Source organism: Rhamphochromis sp. 'chilingali' (assembly GCF_963969265.1).
Source record: "Rhamphochromis sp. 'chilingali' genome assembly, chromosome: 9".
Classification (NCBI taxonomy): Eukaryota; Metazoa; Chordata; class Actinopteri; order Cichliformes; family Cichlidae; genus Rhamphochromis; species Rhamphochromis sp. 'chilingali'.
The window spans coordinates 3,769,312-3,793,262 of record NC_137936.1 but is presented as its reverse complement, the minus strand read 5'-3'; the positions used below and the strand labels follow the sequence as shown (position 1 = coordinate 3,793,262).

The window sequence follows — 23,951 nt, the reverse complement described above, 5'->3', positions numbered from 1 at the left end:
AACCCAGCCTCACTGCGTTGTAACTTTATGTCTGTTCTGTACTAACCTTGATTTAACTGTTTTCAGTTTCTCCACCACAACATTGCTTAAGTGACCTGCGGCTCAATTCTCACTACATCGCTACCTTCCTCTCGGAAACTAAACCTTTTTCCGCTCTCACCCTCCTGCCCACCCTCACCCTCAGTTTCCTGGAAACATAAGGTTGGACCATCACTCGATCACACACCTCTTGTACCCCACGCTCACCACCTACAAGTAAGCCTGCGAGTCCAGTATTCACCTTTTCTCCCCGCTCAGCATCATACACCATCTTCACAAGACTGTTTGGTATTCTTTAATAAATTTTGGTGATGTTTGCTGCTTCATTCAAAAGACTAATAAACCTGAATTGCTGAAAATCATATCATATGATCACATACAGTACACGATGCTATCTGGGTTCTTTTAAATAAAGCACAAACTTATCAAACTTGGACATCCAGCGGCTCTCTTCCATATCTGTGTAAACATCCCCCACAGCACAGAGAAATAATATCACATTAACAAATGAACAGTATTGCTGACTGTACATTCATAATAAAACTTTAAGGTGATGACAGTATGTAACATTCAGATTACACATTCATCACTACACCTGCTGTTATGTGACAAACTCCACCTGTTTGGGCCTGCTTGGCCTCTGTATAGGAGAATATTTGGATCCTGGTAAATTGTCTATTATTGCAGTGACAGCGTCAGGTTTTATTTCCTGTTCTTTGAGGTTAGCCGCTCTCCTCCTCTCAGCTCCTCCTTTTCTACACTCAGAGCCGCTCCGTTTTTTCTCCCATCCGTTCTGTTTCCTGTCTCCTTCACCTCTCCTCTGCTCTGAGCCGCTCCTCCTCCGAAACCCGCCCATCCTGTAGTCCCACACATCCCCCTTCCAGGCAACCTCATTACAGTCGCTGGCAGTGTGTTGAAGGCTGGTGGCGGCACCTTGGACAGGGTTGCGGATGTTTCCTGATGCCTGCATTCTCCTCAGGTGGCTGTTGGTCCGCACAGGGCTGCTGAACCTTTGGGCTTGTGAGCCCCTGTCTGAGGAGTGCACCCGGCTCTCGCTGTAGCTCCTTTTCGGGAGTATTTTGGGCTCTAGCGGAGCACTCGGCCTGGACTGGCGGTTGTGGCTGTAAGTCGAGCAACAGCATGGCACACTACAGCGGGAGCAGCGGATCCGGCAGAGAGTGCAGGCGCAGCCGGAGAGGAGGGCGGAGTGACTAGCCAGGGAGGAGAGGAAAGTGAGGGGGAAGGCACGCTGACACTGGAGGATGCACTTGGGAGAGCTGAGACGTGATGTGGCGGCAGCAGGGGACCTGTGACAGCTGGATATCACTTCTGATACTGCCGACTTCCCGCTCTCCTCCTGGACGGTCTGGATCTGACGCCACTCCAGCTGCAGCAGCTTCTCCAGATACCTTTCCAAAGGGCCCACAGGCCTGGGCCGGGGGGTACCTCGGCCTTCCATGTTGTAGAAAACAGCCAGCTGACTCAGGCTCCACGAATTAAAAGGTGGAGGGAGGAAGTCTGGGAAGTCAAAACCTCCATGGCCCTGCAAATTGGATCTGTGGCTGCGAGAGGAGCAGTCCTCGGCCTCGATGACCTCTGGCCTGAGCTCGAGCCGAGGAGGAGCACGACTGCAGGCTGACACAGGAAGTCTCTCTGACTCAGACAAATCGGTGTCGCTGTCATCTTCTCCATGGCGACTCAGGCGTCTGACCTCCAGTTCTGGCGAGTGTCTTTCCAGCTGCTCAGTGCTGCAACCACACGTGCAGTGGTAGGAGACAGCTGCTGTGTGTTTGCCGTTTCTGCTCCCCGCATGCTTGTGCTGTCTGTGGCTGGAGCGCTTAGTGACCGGCAGCACCTTTGGCTCCATCCTGCCCTCTGTGGGGGACACTGGAAGAGCCTTTGACTCTGAGGATCTGTGAGCGCTGCAAGGCAAAGCAAAGCTATTATCTCAGCACTGAGACAGCAGCGAACAACACAAACTTTGCACAAACCTCACCTGTGTTGAGAAGTATTGCGTTTAGCTGAGGAGTTGTTAGACTTGTGCTTTCTTCTTTGTTGCAGCCTCTGCAATTACAGACACATTATGTTCAACTTATCACTTAAACATGGTCGTGGTAATGTTATTACCATGGTAATGTTATTACCATGGTAATAAATTGAGACTTGTTGACATTTTGCCTGATATAAATAGTGCACTATTGTGCCACAGAAATGTGTCATTATGTGGAATAAAGGAAAAAATAGCGAGATGTAAACAACGCTCACTGCAAACGTGTAGGTGTTACTTTAACAGCAGCTCTGTATCTTGTATGAAAGCAGTCACTATTTAATGTACCATCATTTAAAACAGAACTGGAACACCAGCTAATTTGACTGATCTTGTGTGTGATACAGTGATCCGAGCCCGTTCACTCACTTTCTCGCTGTTAGTTTCCTGACTTGGGAACGCGTGCTGCGGCGGTGTGGGCTTCCTCTGAGACTGCCGCCTTCCCATTATGTTACTTGAGAGAAACAAACAAATCTTCCGAGTTAAATGTGACCGATGAAACACATGAAATGTAGAAACAGCAGCACAGGGCAGACATGGCGCTCTTCTTTGTTCACACACGTACACAGTGAGCATTTACACATCTAAGTGCAGTCACACACCACCGACATCCAGCGTCTGTGGCGCCGCCGAGGACACGGCAACAAACAGCAGCCATGTCTTCATCCGTTACCACCGTGTAACCCCAATAATAAGCATATCTGGCGGTACCTGCCCACATTAGGCCCGGCGATGCTCCACAGATCCTTCTTCCATTTCCTCTCCCTGCTGGAAACCCTCTCGGCACACCGCTGTGCCACTTGCTCCTGCAGAATGGTGCCCATCCCAGCTTCCAGCGGGCACCAATGAAACGGGCGAGTGAGCTGTTCACGCGAAACACGGTGCTGTGATCATAATGAGTAATGGGCTGAAACGAACCAAACACAACTGTGTTTAGGTATGGATCCCTGTGTGCGATTCACCTGCCGCCCAGCGGAGGGCAGTGGGGCTCACAGACGGAGCACGCACGGTTAATGTGCTGAGTGGTTCATACATGTACCGGCAGCTTAAATGCCTCCGTGTATTTAAAATAAACTAAATGTAGTGAGCTGATCGACAGCTTTACCAGTCCGACCCACTCGACATGAAATGTGCTCTACATTACCTGGAATGAATTTGACACCTTTGGTTTATACTGAGGACAATCAGTTCAATGATTCACAAGAGAGAGGACCCAATGCACACACCAGAGAGCTAAACAATAAATAATACACATCAATAAATGTATTGGGGGATGTGCAGGAACCTGGATCAGAGCATTTGACTGTTTCTTCTGTGACTTCCTTGAAAACTTAGTGTATGAAGATACAAAAAAATAAAATATGCTAAACTAAATGTAAAATATACTCAGTTCATACCAGATACCTGCTATCCGGTTACTGAGTTTATATTAGACAGTTTATCCAAGAGAATAAATTAAATGTATGTAACGCACACAGAGGTTCTAGGTCTGACCAACCGTCTCGGCCGTGGGAAAAAGATGACAACCAATAAAATTCTAAAAGATAATTTATTAGTGCAATGATCAAAAATTGGAAGGATAACACAGTTCAGTTTCCCACTTGCAAAAGAGATTTAAAAAAAATAAAAATAATATAAGGCCATAGACAGCGATGCGTCAAGTCAGTTGGACTTTACGTGTCAAACACTTTATCAGCAGTTGTCCCCCAAGTCTCACCACCCTGTAAGTAGAAGGCCAGTAATCACTCCAGCCTCAGCAACCCAACGCTGCCTTTAGACTGCAGCAGGCCCAGGCCTGCACAGAGACAAGATGTCACCACATCTTCATTATACAATTCACAGAGCAGCAAACTATCCATCATAACACATTTAAATCAAGTCATCTTGATGACACACCTGCACAGAGAGACAAACGTCACAGCAGTGTTTGTAGTGTGGACTATAAGTAGACTAGAGTATCAGTGAACTCAAATACACCTGCCTTCAATTAATCCAACCCCATCACAGCAAATGTGACACACAAAACCACCAGTGCAACTTCCCACAACAAACATGGAGGTGACATTAGTCCATCATGTTACATGTACTTTAGTAAATACTAAAAAAAAATATATATTTAGCTCAGATACTTAGTTGGTATCGACTATTTTCCTCGTGGAATTGTTTAATATTTACTGTATATTTACTCATTGTTTTGCAAGTATTGCCGGTGTTGTGCCAAAGTAGTTACCCCCGTCAAACAATTTTTGACGGGGGTAACTACTTTGGCACAACACCTGTTCCAAAATAAAGCTTTTAACAACTACACAGAAGAGGGCAGCAGCTCCCCACAGCGGCTACTGCGGCTGCCGCCGTCTACGAGAGGAGAAGAAGACTTCGCTTCTTCGCAGGGACCAGCGCGTCTTCTTGTCCTCCAAAATGTCCAAGTTACAGCAGCTCAGACTCTTCGTGAATGAGCGTCTGACAGCAGCAGCGGAGGAAATCTTCGGCGCCGTGGAGAGAACCATATTAGAGTTTCACACTGACAAAGCTTTTGTGTCCCAGTCAGAAGATGTGAAGCCCAACGAGCTGCTAACGCTAGCCGAGGCTCTGAAAGCGGAGGAGGAGGAGGTGTTCCCGGCAGGTTGGTCTATTATCACCATGCAGATAAGCAGGCTGCTGTCAGCCATCAGACCCGTTTTAATGTGCGTGTAGCCTGGGACTACAGTCAGCATAGACTGCAGTCACAGAGCTGATTCTCTTAAGGCGGACGAACCAAATAAGAAACAGCGTTTTTCCCATGCAGCGGTTAAATGCACCGTTTTAGGTTCAGAAGAGTAGAGAGTGACACAAATACATATTTAGGCGTTCATGGTGTTCTCTATTAAATAAACCTCATTTGTATATCAAATTTCATAAAGGCTGTAATGTAAACATATTTTAATTTAGGCAATTATCTATATATTTATTTAAGCATTTATGACTCTGTATTAGGGGCTTTACAGAAGTTAAAATAAATAACTTAGTTCCTATAAGGTTTGGTTAGATTTCTTTTTGAGGGGACATTACATCATAGATTGCCCTTCTTGTTTTCAGTGGTGATGGACAGTTTGACATATGAGCTCAGTGAGGAGTCTCTCTGGACGTTGATGTTCACAGGTGGAGGTGTGCTTTGGAGAGGAAAGGAGTAAGAGTCAACAGAAGCAACACCGTGTGTAAAAGAGAATGAGATGGGTGGAAAAGTGAAGGTGCAAGCAATAGCTGTAGTGAAGATGGATAAGTTTAAATATGTGGGTCAACTATACAAAACAGAGTTCACAAGGGAGGTGAAGAAGAGAGTGCAGGCAGGGTGGAGTCGGTGGAGATGGGTTAAAGGGTCTGATTTGTGATTGAAGGACAGCAGCAATAGAGAAAGAAGGCTTGTAAAGAAAGCTGTTATAAGATATGTTTGGAAAAACGTTTACGTACCAGGGAAATAATAAAAATAATACTTAGCAGGTCTTAAAATTGGATAAATGTGACTTCAGATGAACAAAAAGACTTGACATATTACAGATGTGTGTGGAGATTCTTGGTAGTCTGAAGAGCTAGAAAGGCTTTAAGTCTGCAGCCATTTACAGTTAAAACACGCACTGTTGTAAAGAGTGGATTCTTTCTAACACGTGATTGTTCTGCTGCCTACCAGCTTCATGGGTTACTGGTAGGTAGCATAACAACAGCAGTCACTCCAGACATGCTCGCAAGTGTATGGGACACGTTGGACTATGATATGGACATATGCTGTGCATCCTAAGCACTTGTCAACATTGCAAGTTTTGTAAGTAAAATGATATATTTAGCCATGAATTAAAACATTTACCACAAGCTTCCATGTCTATCACTTTAAACAGTAAGCCTTTTGTAAATGTTTGCCAGTGTCATATCTTTCCCTGTCATGTCTGCAGGCTCCCAACAGGTGAGTGTATCCGAAGCAGAGGTCTCCACACAGACAACATATGCTCAGGCCAGTCAGCTGTTGGTGAAGCAGGACACACTGAGAGCAGACTTTCTGGTAAATCAGGAACACTGGCCGAGAGGAGACAAAGGCCAGCTGCAGGATCTGTTACACTGTGAAGCTGTGGCTTGTTTCAAATCTGAGCAGAGCGCAGGGTCCCCCTCCTCATGCTTTCAGAGCCAAAGTGTGGCAAGCACACAGGGAGTAGTGCTTTTCCCCCATGCCTCAACAGAGTCTAGAAAAATTAAGCAGGAAGCAGATGGATGTGGAGGATCGGATTTCTGCCAGCCCATCTCCTCAGATAGTGGGGCTGAAAATGATGCCTGTGATAATGAAAGGATGGAGAGCAGAGCATCCAATTCAAAGACAGTGCAGCCAAAAACAAAGGCAAAGCAGAAGCAGAAGAGTTCCAGCTTAAGCAATAAGAAAAGGACAAGTCCTTTCTGTTGTAAGCTCTGTGGAGAATCTTTCTGCCACAGGAATTCATTGATGATTCACCTGAAAACACACGGAGACTGTGCGCTGCAGCACATAGAAACACACAAGGAGGACAATCTGTGTCACGTCTGTGGCAAAACATTCACCACAAAGACCCATTTAAAAAGGCACATGCTGATCCACACGGGTCAGAAGCCTCACTGCTGCAAGGAGTGCGGCAGGAGATTCGCACGAGGCGAGTGTTTGAGAGTGCACATGAGGATCCACACAGTGGAGAGGCCGTACACATGTGGAGTGTGCGAGAAAGGATTCAGACAGAGAAGTAATCTAATTACTCACATGAGAAAGCATACGGGAGAGAAACCTTACCGCTGTGGCATCTGCTCAAGACCATTTGCATACAAGAAGGACATGCTGAGACACACGCAGATCCACACAAAGACGTGAAAAACTCACTCCACCGGGATGAGCTTTGGTCTAGTACTTCTGAGTTTAACTTGTTTGCTATTATAAATTTTTTTCCTTTTGGTTAAGTGTGAAAAAAGAGATGGTGAGTGTGTGTATTAATAGAGCAAAGTGCATTTTCAAAATGCTTGTTGTAGATTGCAAGGGCTAGGCAGTTAATCCCATTTTAACCTCCTTTACTACTACGACTTCCAACAGTACTAAAAAAAACCCAAACCCCACATTTCATAAATATTAAAAATAAGCGAGTCTGCTGCTGCCTGGATGTATTCATACCTGTCTGTATGGTCAGACATCTCAGTTGAGCTAACAGCTCTGAGTTATTTAACCCTGAGTTTCTGTTCCAGAGTCGACTTCAGTTCTGAGTCAGTCACGAGGGTTATTTCCTCACTATAAATCCAAGGGTTTTTCTGTTTTTATACACATGGATATATCTATCCATAGATGTAGATATATCTTTTCATGGGACAACACTGAAGTTATGACACTCTGATACAATGTAAAGTAGTCAGTGTACAGCTTGTACAACAGTGTGAATTTGCTGTCACCTCAAAATAACTCAACATACATCCATTAACGTCTAAACTGCTGGCAACAAAAGTGAGTACACCCCTAAGTGAAAATGTCCAAACTGTGCCCAAAGTGTCAATATTTTGTGTTGCAACCACTGGTCTCATCAGACCACAGGTAATCCATGTCCTTAGTCTGCTTGTCTTCAGCAAACTGTTTGCGGGCTTTCTTGTGCATTATCTTTAGACGAGGCGTCCTTCTGGGACGACAGCCATGTGATGCAGTGTGTGGCGTGTGTCTGAGCCACTGTCAGGCTGACCTTTGACGCCCTCTGCAGCAATGCTGGTACTCACTTTTGTTGCCAGCGGTTTAGACGTTAATGGCTGTATGTTGAGTTATTTAGAGGTGACAGCAAATTCACACTGTTGTACAAGCTGTACACTGACCACTTTACATTGTATCAAAGTGTCATATCTTCAGTGTTGTCCCATGAAATATTTACAGAAATGTGAGGGTGTACTCAATTTTGTGAGATACATATATTTTATTTTCTTCTCCCCTCCTGCTTCTTAACATAGCCATCGTGATCCACACTGACACGGTGATATTCCTCAGTCCACTGGATTCGAAGTGAGGCTGTGCTTTCTTGGAGAATCTTGGTGTCAGAGCTCCTCTGATGATGGTTTTCTTTCTGTACTCATAAATGTGCTCAATCCCATCCTGAACATACTCACAGTTGTATTGAACTAACTGGTCAGCTCTTCTGGAATGAGAAGCCCAGAGTTATTGACATCAAATTTAACCAACTCACTTTATTTCTAAACTCAGATTTTGCTAAACATGCTTCCCAGAATAGGGCTTTGGTTGGGTCTTCCAGAGCTCTATTCCGGGAGCGCGTTAAGGAGAAGCCCCCAAAGTCACGGAAGCGATCGTTTACCGTCTGTGTGAGCCCTGCTTCTCGCCTGTAGGTTCTTATGGACTGTAGGAAAGTCTTCAATGTTGCTGTTGGAAGAATTCAAATGTTTTCGTGTAGCTGAGGATGAGTGCAGTTCTTTGAACTCTGTGGTAGCTCCTACCTCAATGCTTTTTCTCTCAGTATATGAGGTATAAGTGTGTCCAATGATTGACTGAATGGAACATGGGCAATCGCTAAAATGTTTGCATTGTAAACAGCATTTGTTTGAAAAAATGATATCAGTCCAATCCAATTTTATTTATAAAGCACTTTAAAATACCCAGCACAGGAACAAAGTGCTGTACAGAAAATAAGCATTAATAACATGAAGTAAAGATCTAAGAATCTTCTTAAACCTGAGCCTGTATAAGAACCTGAGCAAAGCTGTCATCTGTCTGTTGTGAGTTACTTCTGTCAGTTTGAAGATCCCTCTCAAAGTACTGTAATCAGTTAAACTTGCAGTTACATTTGACTTATACTGCTATAAAATAAGGACACAAATGCACCTTAATTTGCTGTAGCGTAGATTTCCATATTCTACAGGTTTTCCCACATATAACGTTTCATGTAATAAAAACATTATCATACTTAATTGCATGCTCCCCTTTCACCACAGTTAGTGGTCAGAGTTGGGTCCATAGTTTTTGGGGGGCATACACCGTTTTTGTAGTTTTGCTGATATACACAGCTGTTTAAGTCAGAATATGTGATTGAAGTGCAGACGTTTAGCTTTAAAACAAGGGGTTTAACAAAAGTATTGCATTAACTGTTTAAGAATTACAGCCTTTTATTTTCTTTCTTTCTTTTCTTATTCATAGTCCCCGATTTTTTGAGGCCCAGAAGTAATTAGAGAATTGACAAGTAGTCAGACATTACTAATAAGAAATTCTAGCGTGGCTTTAGTGATACACTTTGGGTCATTATCAATTTGCACTGTGACACAATCAGTTTTGCAGCATTTGGCTGAATCTGAGCACAGATTGTAGCCCTGTACACTTCAAAGTGCATCCTGTCAGCTACTACTTCTATCAGCAGTCCCATCATCACACAATAGAGAGCTGGTTCTTTTAGCACTTTGTGGTAAACGCTCTGTGTTTTCATTGATCACCTCGACAGTGACACACCTACCTCATCAAGAGTGTTCTTAAGTTTGTTAGATGTGAAGTTTCTTAAACCACATCTTTGAACTAAAATTATAATGAAAATCTATGAAATCCAAATTCAACACCTTGAATCAACTTATATGTTTTCCTCATTTGTGACAGAGTATCGGGGGAAGTGACCTAACCTCACCTAAGTTAGTTTTGCCTCTAAAAATGGGGGACTATGAAAAACACAGGTAATCCATCATTGTTAAATGTCTGTTATTAAATCAAAATCCGATATTGATTGATTTAAAATCCACCATGGTGGTATAAGGAGGAAAAACTACAAAAATTATCTTTTTCTAACAAACGATAGCCCTAATCCCAACCGCCTCTTTCCATAACGCCATCAAAACACCATATTTAAATGTAATTAAATGGTTTAAGATGATGCAGGGATGCTGTTTGAGTGAATGAGATCCTTTAAATAAACATCTAATGATGTATTTTGTTGAAGGAAAGTGTTTATGTGCTTTTCAGGCATTAAAATGCATGTAAGATGTTGCTGAATAAAATGACATGTTTTCTGTAGACAATCATGTACAGTGCATTAATCAAAATAAATGTAATGTGCCTAAGGTTCCTCAAAATCCAGACGTTACATTTGTTATATTTAAAAAAAAAAAAAAAGACTGAACACAGAAGAATTACATCAATCTGCAGATGTTGGTTGTGCAGCAGTTTTAATTCGTAACCAATAATTGTTATTGGAAATGTTACATTGCAAGACTTTTCTGACCTAATGTAAGCCATATTAGAAATTAAAGATGTATTAAAATAAAAACCTTTTTAGTTAAATCACAGTCCACTCACTGAGCTACCAGCTAGCATTCACCATTTGTGTAGATCAGAACAATCCTCATTACAGCGTGGCTCAAGGCTCTGTTACTGATTATTCAACATGTTAGACATACTTATCAGTTAGCATATTAAGGCACGTACACTTTTAATGCCAACATCCTGGTATCGCAGTGTGTTTCTCTAGCAATGTCCACATGTCTACCTGAGTCTGCCCTCTTACGGTCTTGTTTCTCCTGTGATATCACCTAATACTCAATGGTCACTGTCTTTGTCTTCAGGTATTCGTTGAGAGCGTCTTGTCCTGGTGGAGAGACAAAGATACTGATAGTAAGCACAAGCACCAGTCACCTATTGGTCACCACAGGGTTGAGTGCACTGGCTCAAAGCAGATACCAGTGAAGACTATGGATGTGAATGATTAGTTAGTACTACTAAAACATTAGTAGTACTATCTACTGTCTTACTGAGTACTGATTTGTGTCTGTGTGTTACAGACACAGAGTTTGTGGATGCGGCTAGCTAACTAAGCATGGTGGTATACGCTGATAACATTGCACTCCACCCTACTGTGCTAATATGGTGTCTTTAGTATGTGAAGCTCAAACCCAATGGATGACATCACAATGTCCAGCTTTTATATATGGTCTATGATGGCAATACAGCATAATGTTGTAACTTTTATGGAACAAATGGGAGAAGATGAAAAAAATGGCAGTTTGAATGGAATCAGAAATAACAGCCTCTTTCTATTACCATACCATTACCAAAACTAGTTCATGCATTTATTACTTCTAGGCTGGACGACTGTAATTCATTATTATCAGGATGTCCAAAAAACTCCCTGAAAAGCCTTCAGTTAATCCAAAATGCTGCAGCAAGAGTCCTGACAGGGACTAGAAAGAGAGAGCAGATTTCTCCTGTTTTGGCTTCCCATCACTGGCTTCCTGTTAAATCCAGAACTGAATTCAAAATCCTGCTCCTCACATACAAGGTCTTAAATAATCAGGCCCCATCTTATCTTAATGACCTTGTAGTACCATATCACCCTATTAGAGCACTTCGCTCTCGCTCTGCAGGCCTACTTGTTGTTCCTAGAGTATTTAAAAGTAGAATGGGAGGCAGAGCCTTCAGTTTTCAGGCCCCTCTTCTGTGGAACCAGCTTCCAGTTTGGATTCAGGAGACAGACACTATCTCTACTTTCAAGATTCAGCTTCAAACTTTCCTTTTTGCTAAAGCATATAGTTAGGGCTGGACCAGGTGACCCTGAATCCTCCCTTAGTTATGCTGCAATAGACGTAGGCTGCCGGGGGATTCCCATGATGCATTGAGTTTTTCCTTTTCAGTCACCTTTCTCACTCACTATGTGTTAATAGACCTCTCTGCACTGAATCGTACTTGTTATTAACCTCTGTCTCTCTTCCACAGCATGTCTCTTGTCTTCCTTCTCTCACCCCAACTGCAGCAGATGGCCCCGCCCCTCCCTGAGCCTGGTTCTGCCGGAGGTTTCTTCCTGTTAAAAGGGAGTTTTTCCTTCCCACTGTCACCAAAGTGCTTGCTCATAGGGGGTCATATGATTGTTGGGTTTTTCTCTGAATGTACAGGGTGGGCCATTTATATGGATACACCGTAATAACATGGGAATGGTTGGTGATATTAAAGTCCTCTTTGTGGCACATTAGTATATGTGAGGGGGCAAACTCCTCAAGATGGGTGGTGACCATGGTGGCCATTTAGAAGTCGGCCATCTTGGATACAACTTTTGTTTTTTCATTAGGAAGAGGGCCATGTGACACATCAAACTTATTGGTAATGTCACAAGAAAAACAATGGTGTGCTTGGTTTCAACGTAACTTTATTCTTTCATGAGTTATTTACAAGTTTCTCTTTGTTCACAGCCATTGACATGTCGAAGAGGTTAACACGTGAGGAACGGATCGAAATTGTGTTGATATCTGGTGAACGCAGTAACCGGGTCATTGCAGCAGATTTCAATGCAAGACACCCTATGAGACCACCCATCTCCCATGCTACAGTTAGCAAACTGCTTGCTAAGTTTCATGAAAGTGTTGGATTTGCCAAAACGTGGACGCAAGAAAACTCACTAATGAAACATTAGTGGCTGTCCTAGCTTCATTCAGCAAGAGCCCACAGCATAGCACTCGCCGCATGTCACTGGAGAGTGGCATTAGTCGAACATCCCTTCGGCAGATATTAGCTAAATGGCACCCTTACAAACTCCAGCTACTGCAGCATCTTAGCGAGGATGACCCAGATCGGCGCACAGAATTTGCAGAATGGGCAAAACAAAAATTGGCACAGGACCCTCAGTTCACGCAGAAGATTTTGTTCAGTGATGAGGCAAACTTTTATGTGAATGGTGAAGTTAACAAACAAAACCACCGCTGTTGGTCTGACACTAACCCACATTGGATGGATCCCTCCAAGACTGTTGGAACAACAAAAGTGATGGTTTGGTGTGGTATATGGGGCACAACGATAGTGGGTCCATTCTTCATCAATGGAAACCTCAAGGCCACTGGATATTTGAAATTGCTACATGATGATGTGTTTCTCTCTTTATGCACTGAAGCTGGCACGTTCCCTGAGTTTTTCCAGCAAGATGGTGCACCACCACATTATGGGTGCCAGGTCCGAGCATTCCTAGATGAACAGTTTCCTGGAAAGTGGATTGGTCCTCGTGGGCCAGTTGAATGGCCCCCAAGGTCTCCCGATCTGACCCCCTTAGACTTTTATCTTTGGGGTCATCTGAAGGCAATTGTCTATGGCATAGGTGTCAAACTCTGGCCCGCGGGCCAAATTTGGCCCGCAGCCTAATTACATTTGGCCCGCGAAGCCATACCAAATTACTATTAGAGCTGGCCAACTGGTATTATACAGCTAATATATACATTGTTTAGTATTAAGCTTTGCTTGTTCCACATTCAGTTTTTCAGCAAAACTTGTTTGAGTCCATAAGAAGAGATTCATTCTTAAATCTGGAGGAAGATATTTTTCAATAAATATTATTGTTAGCCCGCGACCTTGTTCTAGTTTTGAATTTTGGCCCACTGTGTATTTGAGTTTGACACCCCTGGTCTATGGTGTGAAGATACGAGATGTGCAGCACCTGAAACTACAGATACTGGATGCCTGTGCTGGCATTTCTCCTGCGGTGTTGCTATCAGTGTGTGAAGAGTGGGAGAAGAGGGTTGCATTGACAATCCAACACAATGGGCAGCACATTGAACACATTTTATAAGTGGTCAGAAACTTGTAAATAACTCATTAAAGAATAAAGTTACGTTGAAACCAAGCACACCATTGTTTTTCTTGTGACATTACCAATAAGTTTGATGTGTCACATGGTCCTCTTCCTATTGAAAAAACAAAAGTTGTATCCAAGTTTGCCTCCTCACATATACTAATGTGCCACAAACAGGACTTTAATATCATCAACCATTCCCATTTTATTACGGTGTATCCATATAAATGGCCCACCCTGTATTATTGTAGGGTCTATCTTACAATATAAAGCGCCTTGAGGCGAATGTTGTTGTGATTTGGCGCCATATAAATAAAATTGAATTGAATTTTCATACATAAGGCGCATTAAGCGAAACAAAACAGTCAGATAACTCAGCTCATTCCTCTTGCTTCCTCTACTTCCGTACCATTGATTCATTAATGTTGATTTCTCTGGCAGCTGCTCTATTCTCATGTTATTGCAGTATATTAATGACTAACCTCATATTGTGGATGGATTATCTCAGTTGTTCTCCTGACTGAAGTTTGGTCCGTTTACAACATCCTGCCATGCGACTGCATTTGTCTATAACCATCGGGAACCCTCACGTTAACTTTTATCGAGTGGAAAAAAGTTAGTGTTCATCCTCCAGCTTCACTGTGTTTATGTTATGCTAACATATGCTAACATAGTTGTGCCGCTAGTGATCACGTAGCGCAGCGGTCCCCAACCCCCGGGCCTTGGACCGGTACCGGGCCGCGAGAGTTGAGGCTCAGGTGTGAAATGTATAGTTTTCAGGGTTTTTATCGGTTTTCAGCATTATTTTGTCATCGTTTTTATCGTTAACTCGGTTTTCCTGGGTCTTTACACGTGTGTTATGAATAAATTTTCTTTTTTCCGGTACCGGTACTAGTTTTATTTTGTTGTATTTATCCGCAACACCTTAAAGGCCGGTCCATGAAAATATTGTCGGGCATAAACCGGTCCGTAGCGCAAAAAAGGTTGGGGACCGCTGACGTAGCGCATCATTATATACCAGCTAGACCAACTTCAGTAACCCTTCAAAAGTCACTGCTGTTTAGTTTTCTGTCTTCATTTATGTTGGAAGTGATAGCAGAGCTGTACGTTTTAATATTTTCAGAAATCTCTCAGTCAGAACATGCTATATCATGTTTAGGTGGAAACTAGCGAGCTAACTTCCTGCTAACTTCTAACTCTGTTAAATTTAATAAATTCTGTTTTCATGGATGCCTGGATGTTAAACTTAATTGTTACACCTGGTAAAGCAGCAAAACTGATTGTTAGGTATTTTAGTACCATGGTAGCATTTACTGGATATTGTTTTATAGTGACATTATGCAGGAAAACTCTGTCATTCAATAAGGCCCCTTTGTTTTAGTTATTTTTCTCTTTGACCCAAGAATTGATGTGTGAGAATCACAGGCTGGTACAAGGTTGAAATACCACAGAGATCACTCCCTCAGCTACATTAGTTTCTTAATCTTTTAGGAGACGCCTGTTGAAGGCCAAATGGTTTGTTTCAGATTTCACTAATGTAAGAACTCTTTGTTTTGTGCCTTGAAAATATGTCGCTGAGATAATCACAATTGTAGCTGAACTGATAAACTACACAAAGGATGCTTCTTCACCCAAGGGCAGGAAGACGCTGCCTTATCTTGGTCTGTACTGGTTTAAACTGATAAATCTGCTGTCTCATGAATTTTACCCTCTATATAAACTGTTGTACTTGTGAATAAAGTTGAGTCACTTTGGGAAGACAATCTAAAGCAGTCTCTGTTTTCTTGTTCTCCCAAGCTGCTCCCGAGCTCGTACTAACACGCTGAATGGCATGCTTGAATATTACTTGAGAATATATTTGACTGTGTTACAGACTAAGGGACATTCTCTGCTGATAGGTGAAGGTACATTCTCTGCTGATAGACGTCCACGCCTCGAAGGAAGTCGATCCACGGATTAGGCCCTGGAAACCGTTTCCTTCACTGATAATTTTATCAAAGGTGAAAATTTTTAGTTTTTAAATCTCAGTGATGCCGCAGTGTTCGTTTGACTTTGGGACCTGAAGCGGACGGAGTTTGGACCCAGATGACTCCGCCAGGCTCCTGACTACGGTAGCCGTAATGCTCTGATAATGCATCAATGGTGCGGCTTCATAGCTTACCAACGTCGTACTAAAACATTTTTTGACAGATTTTTGAGCACCGTGTACCACATAAAATTGGTCCGAGGTCAGTAAGCACAACCAGAATTCATAAAGAAGGCGCACCGGATTATAAGGCGCACTGTCGATTTTTGAGAAAATGAAAGGATTTTAAGTGTGCCTTATAGTCTGAAAAATACGGTACTAGACTGCTTCAGATACAGGTGTGATAAATTCTGGCAAATAAAATCTACACTCACTGTTTCAGTAAATTAGTATTTGTTTATTTAATGGTTTAAATACGGGGTGGCTGTAGTTCAGGAGTTAGGTCATGGTTTGATTTCTTGCCGCTTCAGTCTGCACACCAAATGTCATTGGGCAAGATACTAACCCCAAGTTGCTCTCTGATTTGTCCACTGGCGTATGAATGTGTGTGAATGTTAGATAGAAAGCACTTACATGGTAAAAAGTGCTATATAAGAACCAGCCCATTTACCCTCCAAACATGACTTTGTCCCCACTGCTGGTGTTGTATGTGAAAATGTTTTGACATAGGTTGAATAGTATATATTTTTTCTTTTTTTAAAAAATTTGTGTTTCTTGACATGAAATAATACATCTACACAATAAAAGCAGTAGTTTGCCTTACCCAGGTCTTTACCAAATCCGGACTGCTTGAAGCCTCCGAAGGGCGCAGCGACGTCGGTCTTGTTGTAGGTGTTGACGAAAACTGTGCCGGCATTGAGCCTTTCACTGACATACAGTGCTTTGCTGATGTCCCGTGTGAAAACACCTGATGCCAGGCCATACTCTGTAGCATTGGCCCTCCTCAGGACGTCATCCACTTCACTGAATTCAGGAAGATGGAGGAGGCACACCGGACCAACACAACAGTGAAGACACAAAAGGTCAGTCTTATGTTGGGTATATGAAGCAAGATGGCATTTGAGCAATCATTCAATTTTAACTAACCCGCTCTTAAACTTGGAGATGATCATAACAGGGCCAAAAGACTCCTCTTTAGCAATGTACATGTGGTCCTGCACATCAGTAAACACTGTGGGTTCAAAGAAGAAACCTGGAGGGAAAACAAAACATCCAACGGCATCTGTTATATCAGAGTTAGTCCATCCTAACCAGTTCTGTTTAGAAACTTCTGCTGCCTTACCTGGTCGTTGTACCTGTCTGCCACCACAGACCAGGGTGGCTCCCTCCTTGACGCCAGTCTGACAATATTCCACCAGTTTGTCCAGGTGGGCCTTGTGGTTCTGAGGTCCATGGTCTGTTGAGCGGTCCAGTGGATCACCAATCTTCATCTTTTTGACTTCCTCAACCTAAGATAAGAGAGATCCAAGTGGTCTTTAAAGAAGTAAGAACTAATTACTCACATGAGACAGCATACGGGAGAGAAACCTTACCGCTGCGGCTCAATTTGCATACTAGAAGGACATGCTGAAACACATGCAGATCCACACAAAGGCGTGTAACTGCTCAACCTGCTCAGTGTGCTCATTTCTAAGACTTAGAGCATGTGTTTCAGTTTCATTACTACCACCGACAGTGCGTCACTGGCCTTGCTCTTTCAACACATGTGAAAAAGTTACTGAAAACGGTAACTAGCTGATAAAGTTAAGTGAAAGACATATAGTTTGGTGAGAAACACCTCAGCACTATAGCAAAATGTCTTTTGGCCCGCTGACTAAAATGGCATTAGTCAGTGAGCCATCAGCCTATTACGTCTGAAGGTGAGAGACTGATTTTTAAGGTGGAATGAAAACACAACATGACATTTTCACTGTAAAAAAGGAAAAAAAGGTCAAAGTAAAGTTTACTGCGGGTTACACCTACCACTTTTTGTACAAACAGGTCATGAATGGAGTCTTCCACAAACAGTCTGCCAGCAGCGATGCAGTTCTCTCCCTTGTTAAAGAACACTGAGCTCATGCCCTGTAACATACAGACAACAACATAGTGGATGCACAACTTTTTACTCTGTTTTGGAAAAAAACACAAAAACCTGCCATAAGATAAACACACCATGCGCACGGCCTTGTCCATCTCGCAGTCACTGAAGATGATAAGTGGTGATTTTCCTCCAAGCTCCAGAGAGACTTTCTTTACATTGCTGACTGCACAGCTTCAAATATACAAGAAAACAGACACGCAACTGTGAGCGAAACTACACTGAACAAAAATATAAACGCAACACCTTTGTTACTGCTCCCATTCCCCATGGGATGGACGTAGAGACCTAAAATTCATTCCAGATACACAATATAACCATCCCTCCCAAACAGTGGTCACAAATCAGTCCAAATGTGTGGTAGTGGGCACATCTGCTATATTGAGATAATCCATCCCACCCCACAGGTGTGCCACATCAGGATGCTGATCTGACATCATGAGTAGTGCACAGGTGTACCTCAGACTGCCCACAACAAAAGGCCACCCTGGAATGTGCAGTTTTTTGCGCTATTGGGGGTCTGGGGACCCAGAACCGGTCAGTATCTGGTGTGACCACCATTTGCCTCATGCAGTGCAACACATCGTCGCATGGAGTCTATCAGATTGTCAATTGTGGCCTGTGGAATGTTGGTCCACTCCACTTCAATGGCTGTGCGAGGTTGTTGGATATTCGTGGGAACTGGTACACGCTGTCGTATACGCCGGTCAAGCACATCCCGAACATGCTCAATGGGTGACATGTCCGGTGAGTATGCTGGCCATGCAAGAACTGGGACATTCTCAGCTGCCATCTGCCCTGAACAATGTGAACCATGATTCATCCGTGAAGCGCACACCTCTCCAACGTGCCAGACGCCATCGAATGTGAGCATTTTCCCACACAAGTCTGTTACGGCGACGAGCTGGAGTCAGGTCAAGACCCCGATGAGGACGACGGGCATGCAGTTGAGTGTCCCTGAGACGGTTTCTGACAGTTTGTGCAGAAATTGTTTGGTTGTGCAAACCAATTGTTCCAGCAGCTGTCTGGGTGGCTGGTCTCAGACGATCTTGGAGGTGAACCTGCTGGATGTGGAGGTCCTGGGCTGGTGTGGTTACACGAGGTCTGCGGTTGTGAGGCCGGTTGGATGTGCTGCCATATTCTCTGAAACGCCTGTGGAGACGGCTTATGGTTGAGAAATGAACATTCAATGCACGGGCGACAGATCTGGTTGACATTCCTGCTGTCAGCATGCCAATTGCACGCTCCCTCATTGCTTGTGGCATCTGTGGCATTTTGCTGTGAGACAAAACTGCACATTCCAGGGTGGCCTTTTGTTGTGGGCAGTCTGAGGTACACCTGTGCACTACTCATGATGTCAGATCAGCATCCTGATGTGGCACACCTGTGAGGTGGGATGGATTATCTCAATATAGCAGATGTGCCCACTACCACACATTTGGACTGATTTGCGACCACTGTTTGGGAGGGATGGTTATATTGTGTATCTGGAATGAATTTTAGGTCTCTACGTCCATCCCATGGGGAATGGGAGCAAAAACAAAAGTGTTGCGTTTATATTTTTGTTCAGTGTATAAGACTTTGTTAAACACCTTGTGTAAGGTTTACGTTACCTCTCACCTCTTCATGATGTGTTTACCAATCTCTGTGGAACCTGTGAAGCCAAGTTTCCGGACGTCGGGATGGTCGGAGAGACGCTGACCCACCAGGGCACCTAGAATAAAGAACAAGATGCATAGCAACTCACGGAGCTTCATTAGGTGACCTCAGCTTCATGTCATGAATGTTTATGATCCAACCTGATCCAGGCAGAATGTTAATCACTCCTTTAGGCAGTCCCGCTCTTGCTGCCAGTTCAGCAAACTTCAGTGCTGTCAGTGGGGTGACCTGAAAACAAACAACAACATGAATGACCCTGTGGTTTTAGCTTTTGTGGGTAGCATGTGTGACATGGGAGTCTGACCTGTGCAGGTTTGAGGACCACTGTGTTTCCAGCTGCCAGGCAGGCTGCTGTCTTCCAGGCCAGCATCATTAGAGGGTAGTTCCAAGGAATCACAATGGCACAAACTCTGAGGACAGATAGAGAGCATTTGAAATACTTATCACACCCATTTTATAACATCTTGATTGAAATCCACCTGCTTGAAGATTTTCTGTCAAGCACATATATAGTTTGTTCTTTACAAATATCCCTTAAACTACTAATGTGGTTCATAAAAAGCAGTAGTTTGTTCGGCTTTCGAACCAAAGGCATGTTAGCTTTAATGTGAATGTACAGTGCTGTGAAAAAGCATTTGACTGAAATGCTTTGTTAGTTTTACATCAGATGCAACAGGATACAAACCCTTCAAAAGGTCCACAGAATATTTTCCTAAATGTAATTATTTTTGCAGGTTCCACTGCAATGCTGTGTAGAGTATGACACTTTTCAAATCTCTATTCTCACCCCATTGGTTCCTTCTTGGTAAAAGTCAGGTTACGATTGGGCCTGGCCTGGTTGATGGGGATGGTGCTGCCCTGTAAAAGAACAACATCATGTTGTTTGCATGTATTTACACATCTGTAACAGATGTATCAGACTGTCAACTGACAACGTGACAGGTGCAGGCTTTTAAGCCAGCTGTCTTACTTGGATCTTGTCACACCAGCCAGCAAAATAGCGGAAAGTCTGGATGGACATGCCCACGTGGGTCTTGAGGGCCAGAGTGTACACAGCTCCAGAGTCAATGGCTTCAATAGTGGCCAGCTCCTCCTGGTGCTCCTCCATCAGGTCAGCCAGCCTGGAGGTGGGTTAACAGCGAAGACATATTATGAAACACAACTTAGACAACAACTTTTCTTCACTAATACTATCAAAGACAAACAAACCTACTGAAGGCATTTACTCCCTTAGAACAAAGATATTAAAGCGGTTCATGCTATGGAGATGCTCACTTTACCGTAAAGAGAAATGGGCCATAAAGCTAAGAAAAAAAATATGGATGAAGTTTTTTGACACTCCAGGGTCATATATCTGACCTGTAGATGAGTCTTCCTCTGTCCCTTGGGTTCATCTTGCCCCACTCTCCCTCTTCAAAGGCCTCTTTAGCTGCAGCCACTGCCCTGTCCACATCACTGATCTGGGCCAGAGACACATCGCAGATGGCCTGCAGGACACACACAGGACAGACAAGGAAATTAAAGATGGCAAACCTCAGTTATGAAGACATGGCCTCCAATCCTGATGAGATCACCTTCAGCAGTGGAAAGAGAACTTACCTTTTTTGTAGTTTTTCCCCCTAAACTTTGTTAAAATAAGCTTTAAACAGACTGTAGCACTATTTTTGGCCATCATCATTTGTTGGTCACTAAAGACAGGGGATTTTAATATTTGTAACCCGAAAAAGAATCAACAGCTTCAGCTTCCATCATCAGTTGAGAAAAGAAATGGTTGCTTTTCATTATAGATCCCTGCCAGTGTATGACGCAGGACACAAAGTTATTACATTACAGAGAAGACATTACTCGATATAATAAAATATTATATAGGACATGAATTTTGCATTTTTTGTCATTTCTTTTTCTCTCACCGTGCCGTCAGTGGGGTTGATGGTTTTGTAGGTCTTTCCTCCCTCTGCATCAACAAACTCTCCGTTGATGAATAACTGATGAGGCATCTTTATTGTCATGTTGTTTATGTTCTTCTCCACCTGAGCAGGTAAATGATACACATTAACACACGGCTGTTTCCTCTCCACGTATCCATAACTAACAAAGGGAATTTCAAACACTTACATAGTCGACTACCAACTCCTCTTCATCGTCCTCCCCTCTGAGCTTCCTCACACACATTTGGATGAAATCCTGAAAGGTTGTATTCATGTAGACATCCTCGTTCTGCAGCTGGCAACTGCTGGCTCGAAGTTTCACCTCCTCCACCAGCCTGAAGACAGAGAAGAGGCAAGATGGAAAATGGGGGATAGAAAAGATATGGGGGACAAGAAAAAGAAGAGAAGATTAGGTGAAATAGTGGTAAAAGAAGGAATGCTTGGATTAAAGCACTGATATCAGGTTGTAAAATACTCTTTAAGGAGAAAATGACCTAAACTAAAAACTTACTTAAATAAACCTACACATATAAACCTGCACACATATACATAATATTATTGGATTGTAGCTATCTGAGGTGGATTTATGCGTTTAGCCAGGCTTTCTTTGCATTTGCTGGCTTGACAATACCTAAAGCCTCAGTTGTAGATAACGGGTACCACATAATAGACATCGAGCAAAATCCAATGAAATTTGGTGGAGAGGTAGAGCACAAGTGCAGAAAGAATGAGTTACATGTTGATGGAAATTGGTTAAAAAGTATTTTGGACATTAATGATTATGCACAGGCAACCCGCTCAGTGCCTGGTTTCACTGAGCCCAAACAAAACTGACACTTGAAGCTGCTGCTTGTTTGTTACATAATTCTGTCATTGTTTAATAACTTTAATGTATTAAGATTTGTTCTACACCATAGCAAAATAAACACAGACTGGAACTGTATGTTACATAAGTGATGAACAATAAAAAGAAAATTGACATGGTTTTGTATTTTTCCCTGTATCACCTGACCACATCCATGGAAGCAGCACCAGATTTGAAAAAATCTGTGGAGTCTTCAATCTGGCTCACATTACTCAGGATACTCTGCCACACTGCCTGGAAGACATGATGTTAAAAGTCAGCACAAAGACAAAATCTAAACTGTCAGCTTAACGTTTTCTTGAATCAGTGGGAGAGGAGGGCCTACCCTCATCTGTACAGCGAAGGTTTTCTCCTCCTCAGTGAGCTCCACAGCAGCACTGCTCCCAGAGCGAAAGTACTGCGCTGCAGCAATCATCTTTCCATCCTCAAACTGCAGATTCTTCACCAGCAGCTGCAGAGAAACACAAAATGCGACACCACCTGTTTTAATCAATGCTGTACTTTGCTAACACACTTCAATGTCTCCATTGAGGTCAACAGAATACGTTGAATGGACCACAATTTTAATCAGAATTATGATTTAAACATTTTATTCAATTCTTCTTGTATATCAGGATCCATTAGATTGGATGGGAAGTTTCCATGAAGCACCACCATCACCATGCTGAAGTGCCTCAAACCTCTGCAAGCATTTTAGTGAAGAAGAGGAATATTTGGCTAGCTTGCCAACTTTGCGTATTGTTATAGCTCTTAAAATCATCATACAAGCACAGGTAAAGTTTATGTATAAAATAAATTATCACTCACACACAGACACACACTCCTATTGCACTTTTTCATATGCCCAAGCTCGTTGTCTAACTTTTAACACACTCCAGTGAATGCATCAGGGACAACTCAGGGTTTAATATATTGCTCAAGGACATGTTTTTGCGAATAAATGAATGAGGCAAGTTGTATGAAGAACTTTGAGTGCTCAGGTAGAACAGAAAAGTGCTACACTATTACAATTGGTAGACAACCCACTCTAGTATCTGAGTCAGAGTCATATAGAAAAATAATGATCCTAAAAAATAGTCAGCATTATAACAGGGAATTTCAAGGCAAGTGACTGCAGTGTGTTCTGCAATTCAGACTAAGTAAATGGTAAATGGCCTGCATTTGTATAGCGCTTTACTCAGTCCCTAAGGACCCCAAAGCGCTTTACACTACATTCAGTCATTCACACACTGGTGATGGCAGGTACATTGTAGCCACAGCTGCCCTGGGGCGCGCTGACAGAGGCGAGGATGCCGGACACTGGCGCCACCGGGCCCTCTGACCACCACCAGTAGGCAAACATGGGGTTAGTATCTTGCCCAAGGATATTTGCGTGGCCATGATTGGTGGCTGACCTGCTCTGCCACCTGAGCTACAGCAAAGTCCAATACTTCATCAGTGATCTATGGAATGGTTTTTTGTAAGTTAGCAACATTTTTATTGAAAGAAAAATAACAAAATTAAACAAGAACTCTGACTAAACAACTTATTTTCTGCCTAATTTACTTTTTTGTCAATTCCATGTTTTGAAAGTCCTCACAAAGGCCAAGTAACGAAACCCCAAGTTGCTCTTCAAAGCATCCACTGGAGCGTGAATGTTAGCTGGAAACTACTTAAGCAGAAAAATCAGAGATCCCAACACCGATTTTATTTTAGTCAGCAAATAAAAATGGTCAACTTTTCTATCAGTGAATGACTGAATTAATGAAGACAAATGAACGA

The 23,951-nt window shown here is 43.0% G+C and overlaps 3 protein-coding genes across 3 annotated transcripts in view; 1 reads left to right on the top strand and 2 right to left on the bottom strand.

Moving 5' to 3' along the window:
• Nucleotides 1-325: 325 nt before the first annotated feature.
• fam217bb (family with sequence similarity 217 member Bb) lies at nt 326-3,049 on the bottom strand. The gene is made up of 4 exons (XM_080891645.1): nt 2,798-3,049; nt 2,456-2,540; nt 2,036-2,103; nt 326-1,961 (listed from the first exon to the last, which is right to left on the bottom strand). Exons 1-4 carry the CDS (start codon nt 2,908-2,910, stop codon nt 641-643), a joined length of 1,587 nt encoding a protein of 528 aa, XP_080747771.1. The 5' UTR covers nt 2,911-3,049; the 3' UTR covers nt 326-640.
• Nucleotides 3,050-4,365: 1,316 nt separating this feature from the next.
• LOC308402434 (uncharacterized protein) lies at nt 4,366-6,961 on the top strand. The gene is made up of 2 exons (XM_080891291.1): nt 4,366-4,709; nt 6,010-6,961. The coding sequence occupies exons 1-2, from the start codon at nt 4,505-4,507 to the stop codon at nt 6,942-6,944; spliced, it is 1,140 nt and encodes a 379-aa protein (XP_080747417.1). The 5' UTR covers nt 4,366-4,504; the 3' UTR covers nt 6,945-6,961.
• Nucleotides 6,962-7,100: 139 nt separating this feature from the next.
• The window catches only part of aldh1l1 (aldehyde dehydrogenase 1 family, member L1), a 32,445-nt gene continuing 15,594 nt past the window's right edge, over nt 7,101-23,951 (bottom strand). Inside the window, exons 8-23 of the mRNA XM_080891290.1 lie at nt 22,516-22,641; nt 22,333-22,424; nt 21,513-21,660; nt 21,308-21,427; nt 20,757-20,884; nt 20,368-20,518; nt 20,185-20,255; nt 19,702-19,807; nt 19,538-19,625; nt 19,359-19,452; nt 17,813-17,912; nt 17,624-17,722; nt 16,944-17,109; nt 16,748-16,853; nt 16,425-16,624; nt 7,101-10,674 (exon numbers count right to left, since the gene is read on the bottom strand). Coding sequence (XP_080747416.1) covers nt 10,619-10,674; nt 16,425-16,624; nt 16,748-16,853; nt 16,944-17,109; nt 17,624-17,722; nt 17,813-17,912; nt 19,359-19,452; nt 19,538-19,625; nt 19,702-19,807; nt 20,185-20,255; nt 20,368-20,518; nt 20,757-20,884; nt 21,308-21,427; nt 21,513-21,660; nt 22,333-22,424; nt 22,516-22,641 — 1,851 coding nt within the window. The 3' untranslated portion in view covers nt 7,101-10,618. The remainder of the gene's footprint in view (nt 10,675-16,424; nt 16,625-16,747; nt 16,854-16,943; nt 17,110-17,623; nt 17,723-17,812; nt 17,913-19,358; nt 19,453-19,537; nt 19,626-19,701; nt 19,808-20,184; nt 20,256-20,367; nt 20,519-20,756; nt 20,885-21,307; nt 21,428-21,512; nt 21,661-22,332; nt 22,425-22,515; nt 22,642-23,951) is intronic.

Coding starts and splice junctions, on each gene's coding strand:
- LOC308402434 (XM_080891291.1), top strand. CDS start 4,505: ATGTCCAAGTTACAGCAGCTCAGACTCTTCGTGAATGAGCGTCTGACA. Junction 4,710..6,009: donor GGAGGAGGTGTTCCCGGCAG/GTTGGTCTATTA, acceptor TCATGTCTGCAG/GCTCCCAACAGGTGAGTGTA.
- fam217bb (XM_080891645.1), bottom strand. CDS start 2,910: ATGGGCACCATTCTGCAGGAGCAAGTGGCACAGCGGTGTGCCGAGAGG. Junction 2,104..2,455: donor AGGAAACTAACAGCGAGAAA/GTGAGTGAACGG, acceptor CTGTAATTGCAG/AGGCTGCAACAAAGAAGAAA. Junction 1,962..2,035: donor CGCAATACTTCTCAACACAG/GTGAGGTTTGTG, acceptor TTTGCCTTGCAG/CGCTCACAGATCCTCAGAGT.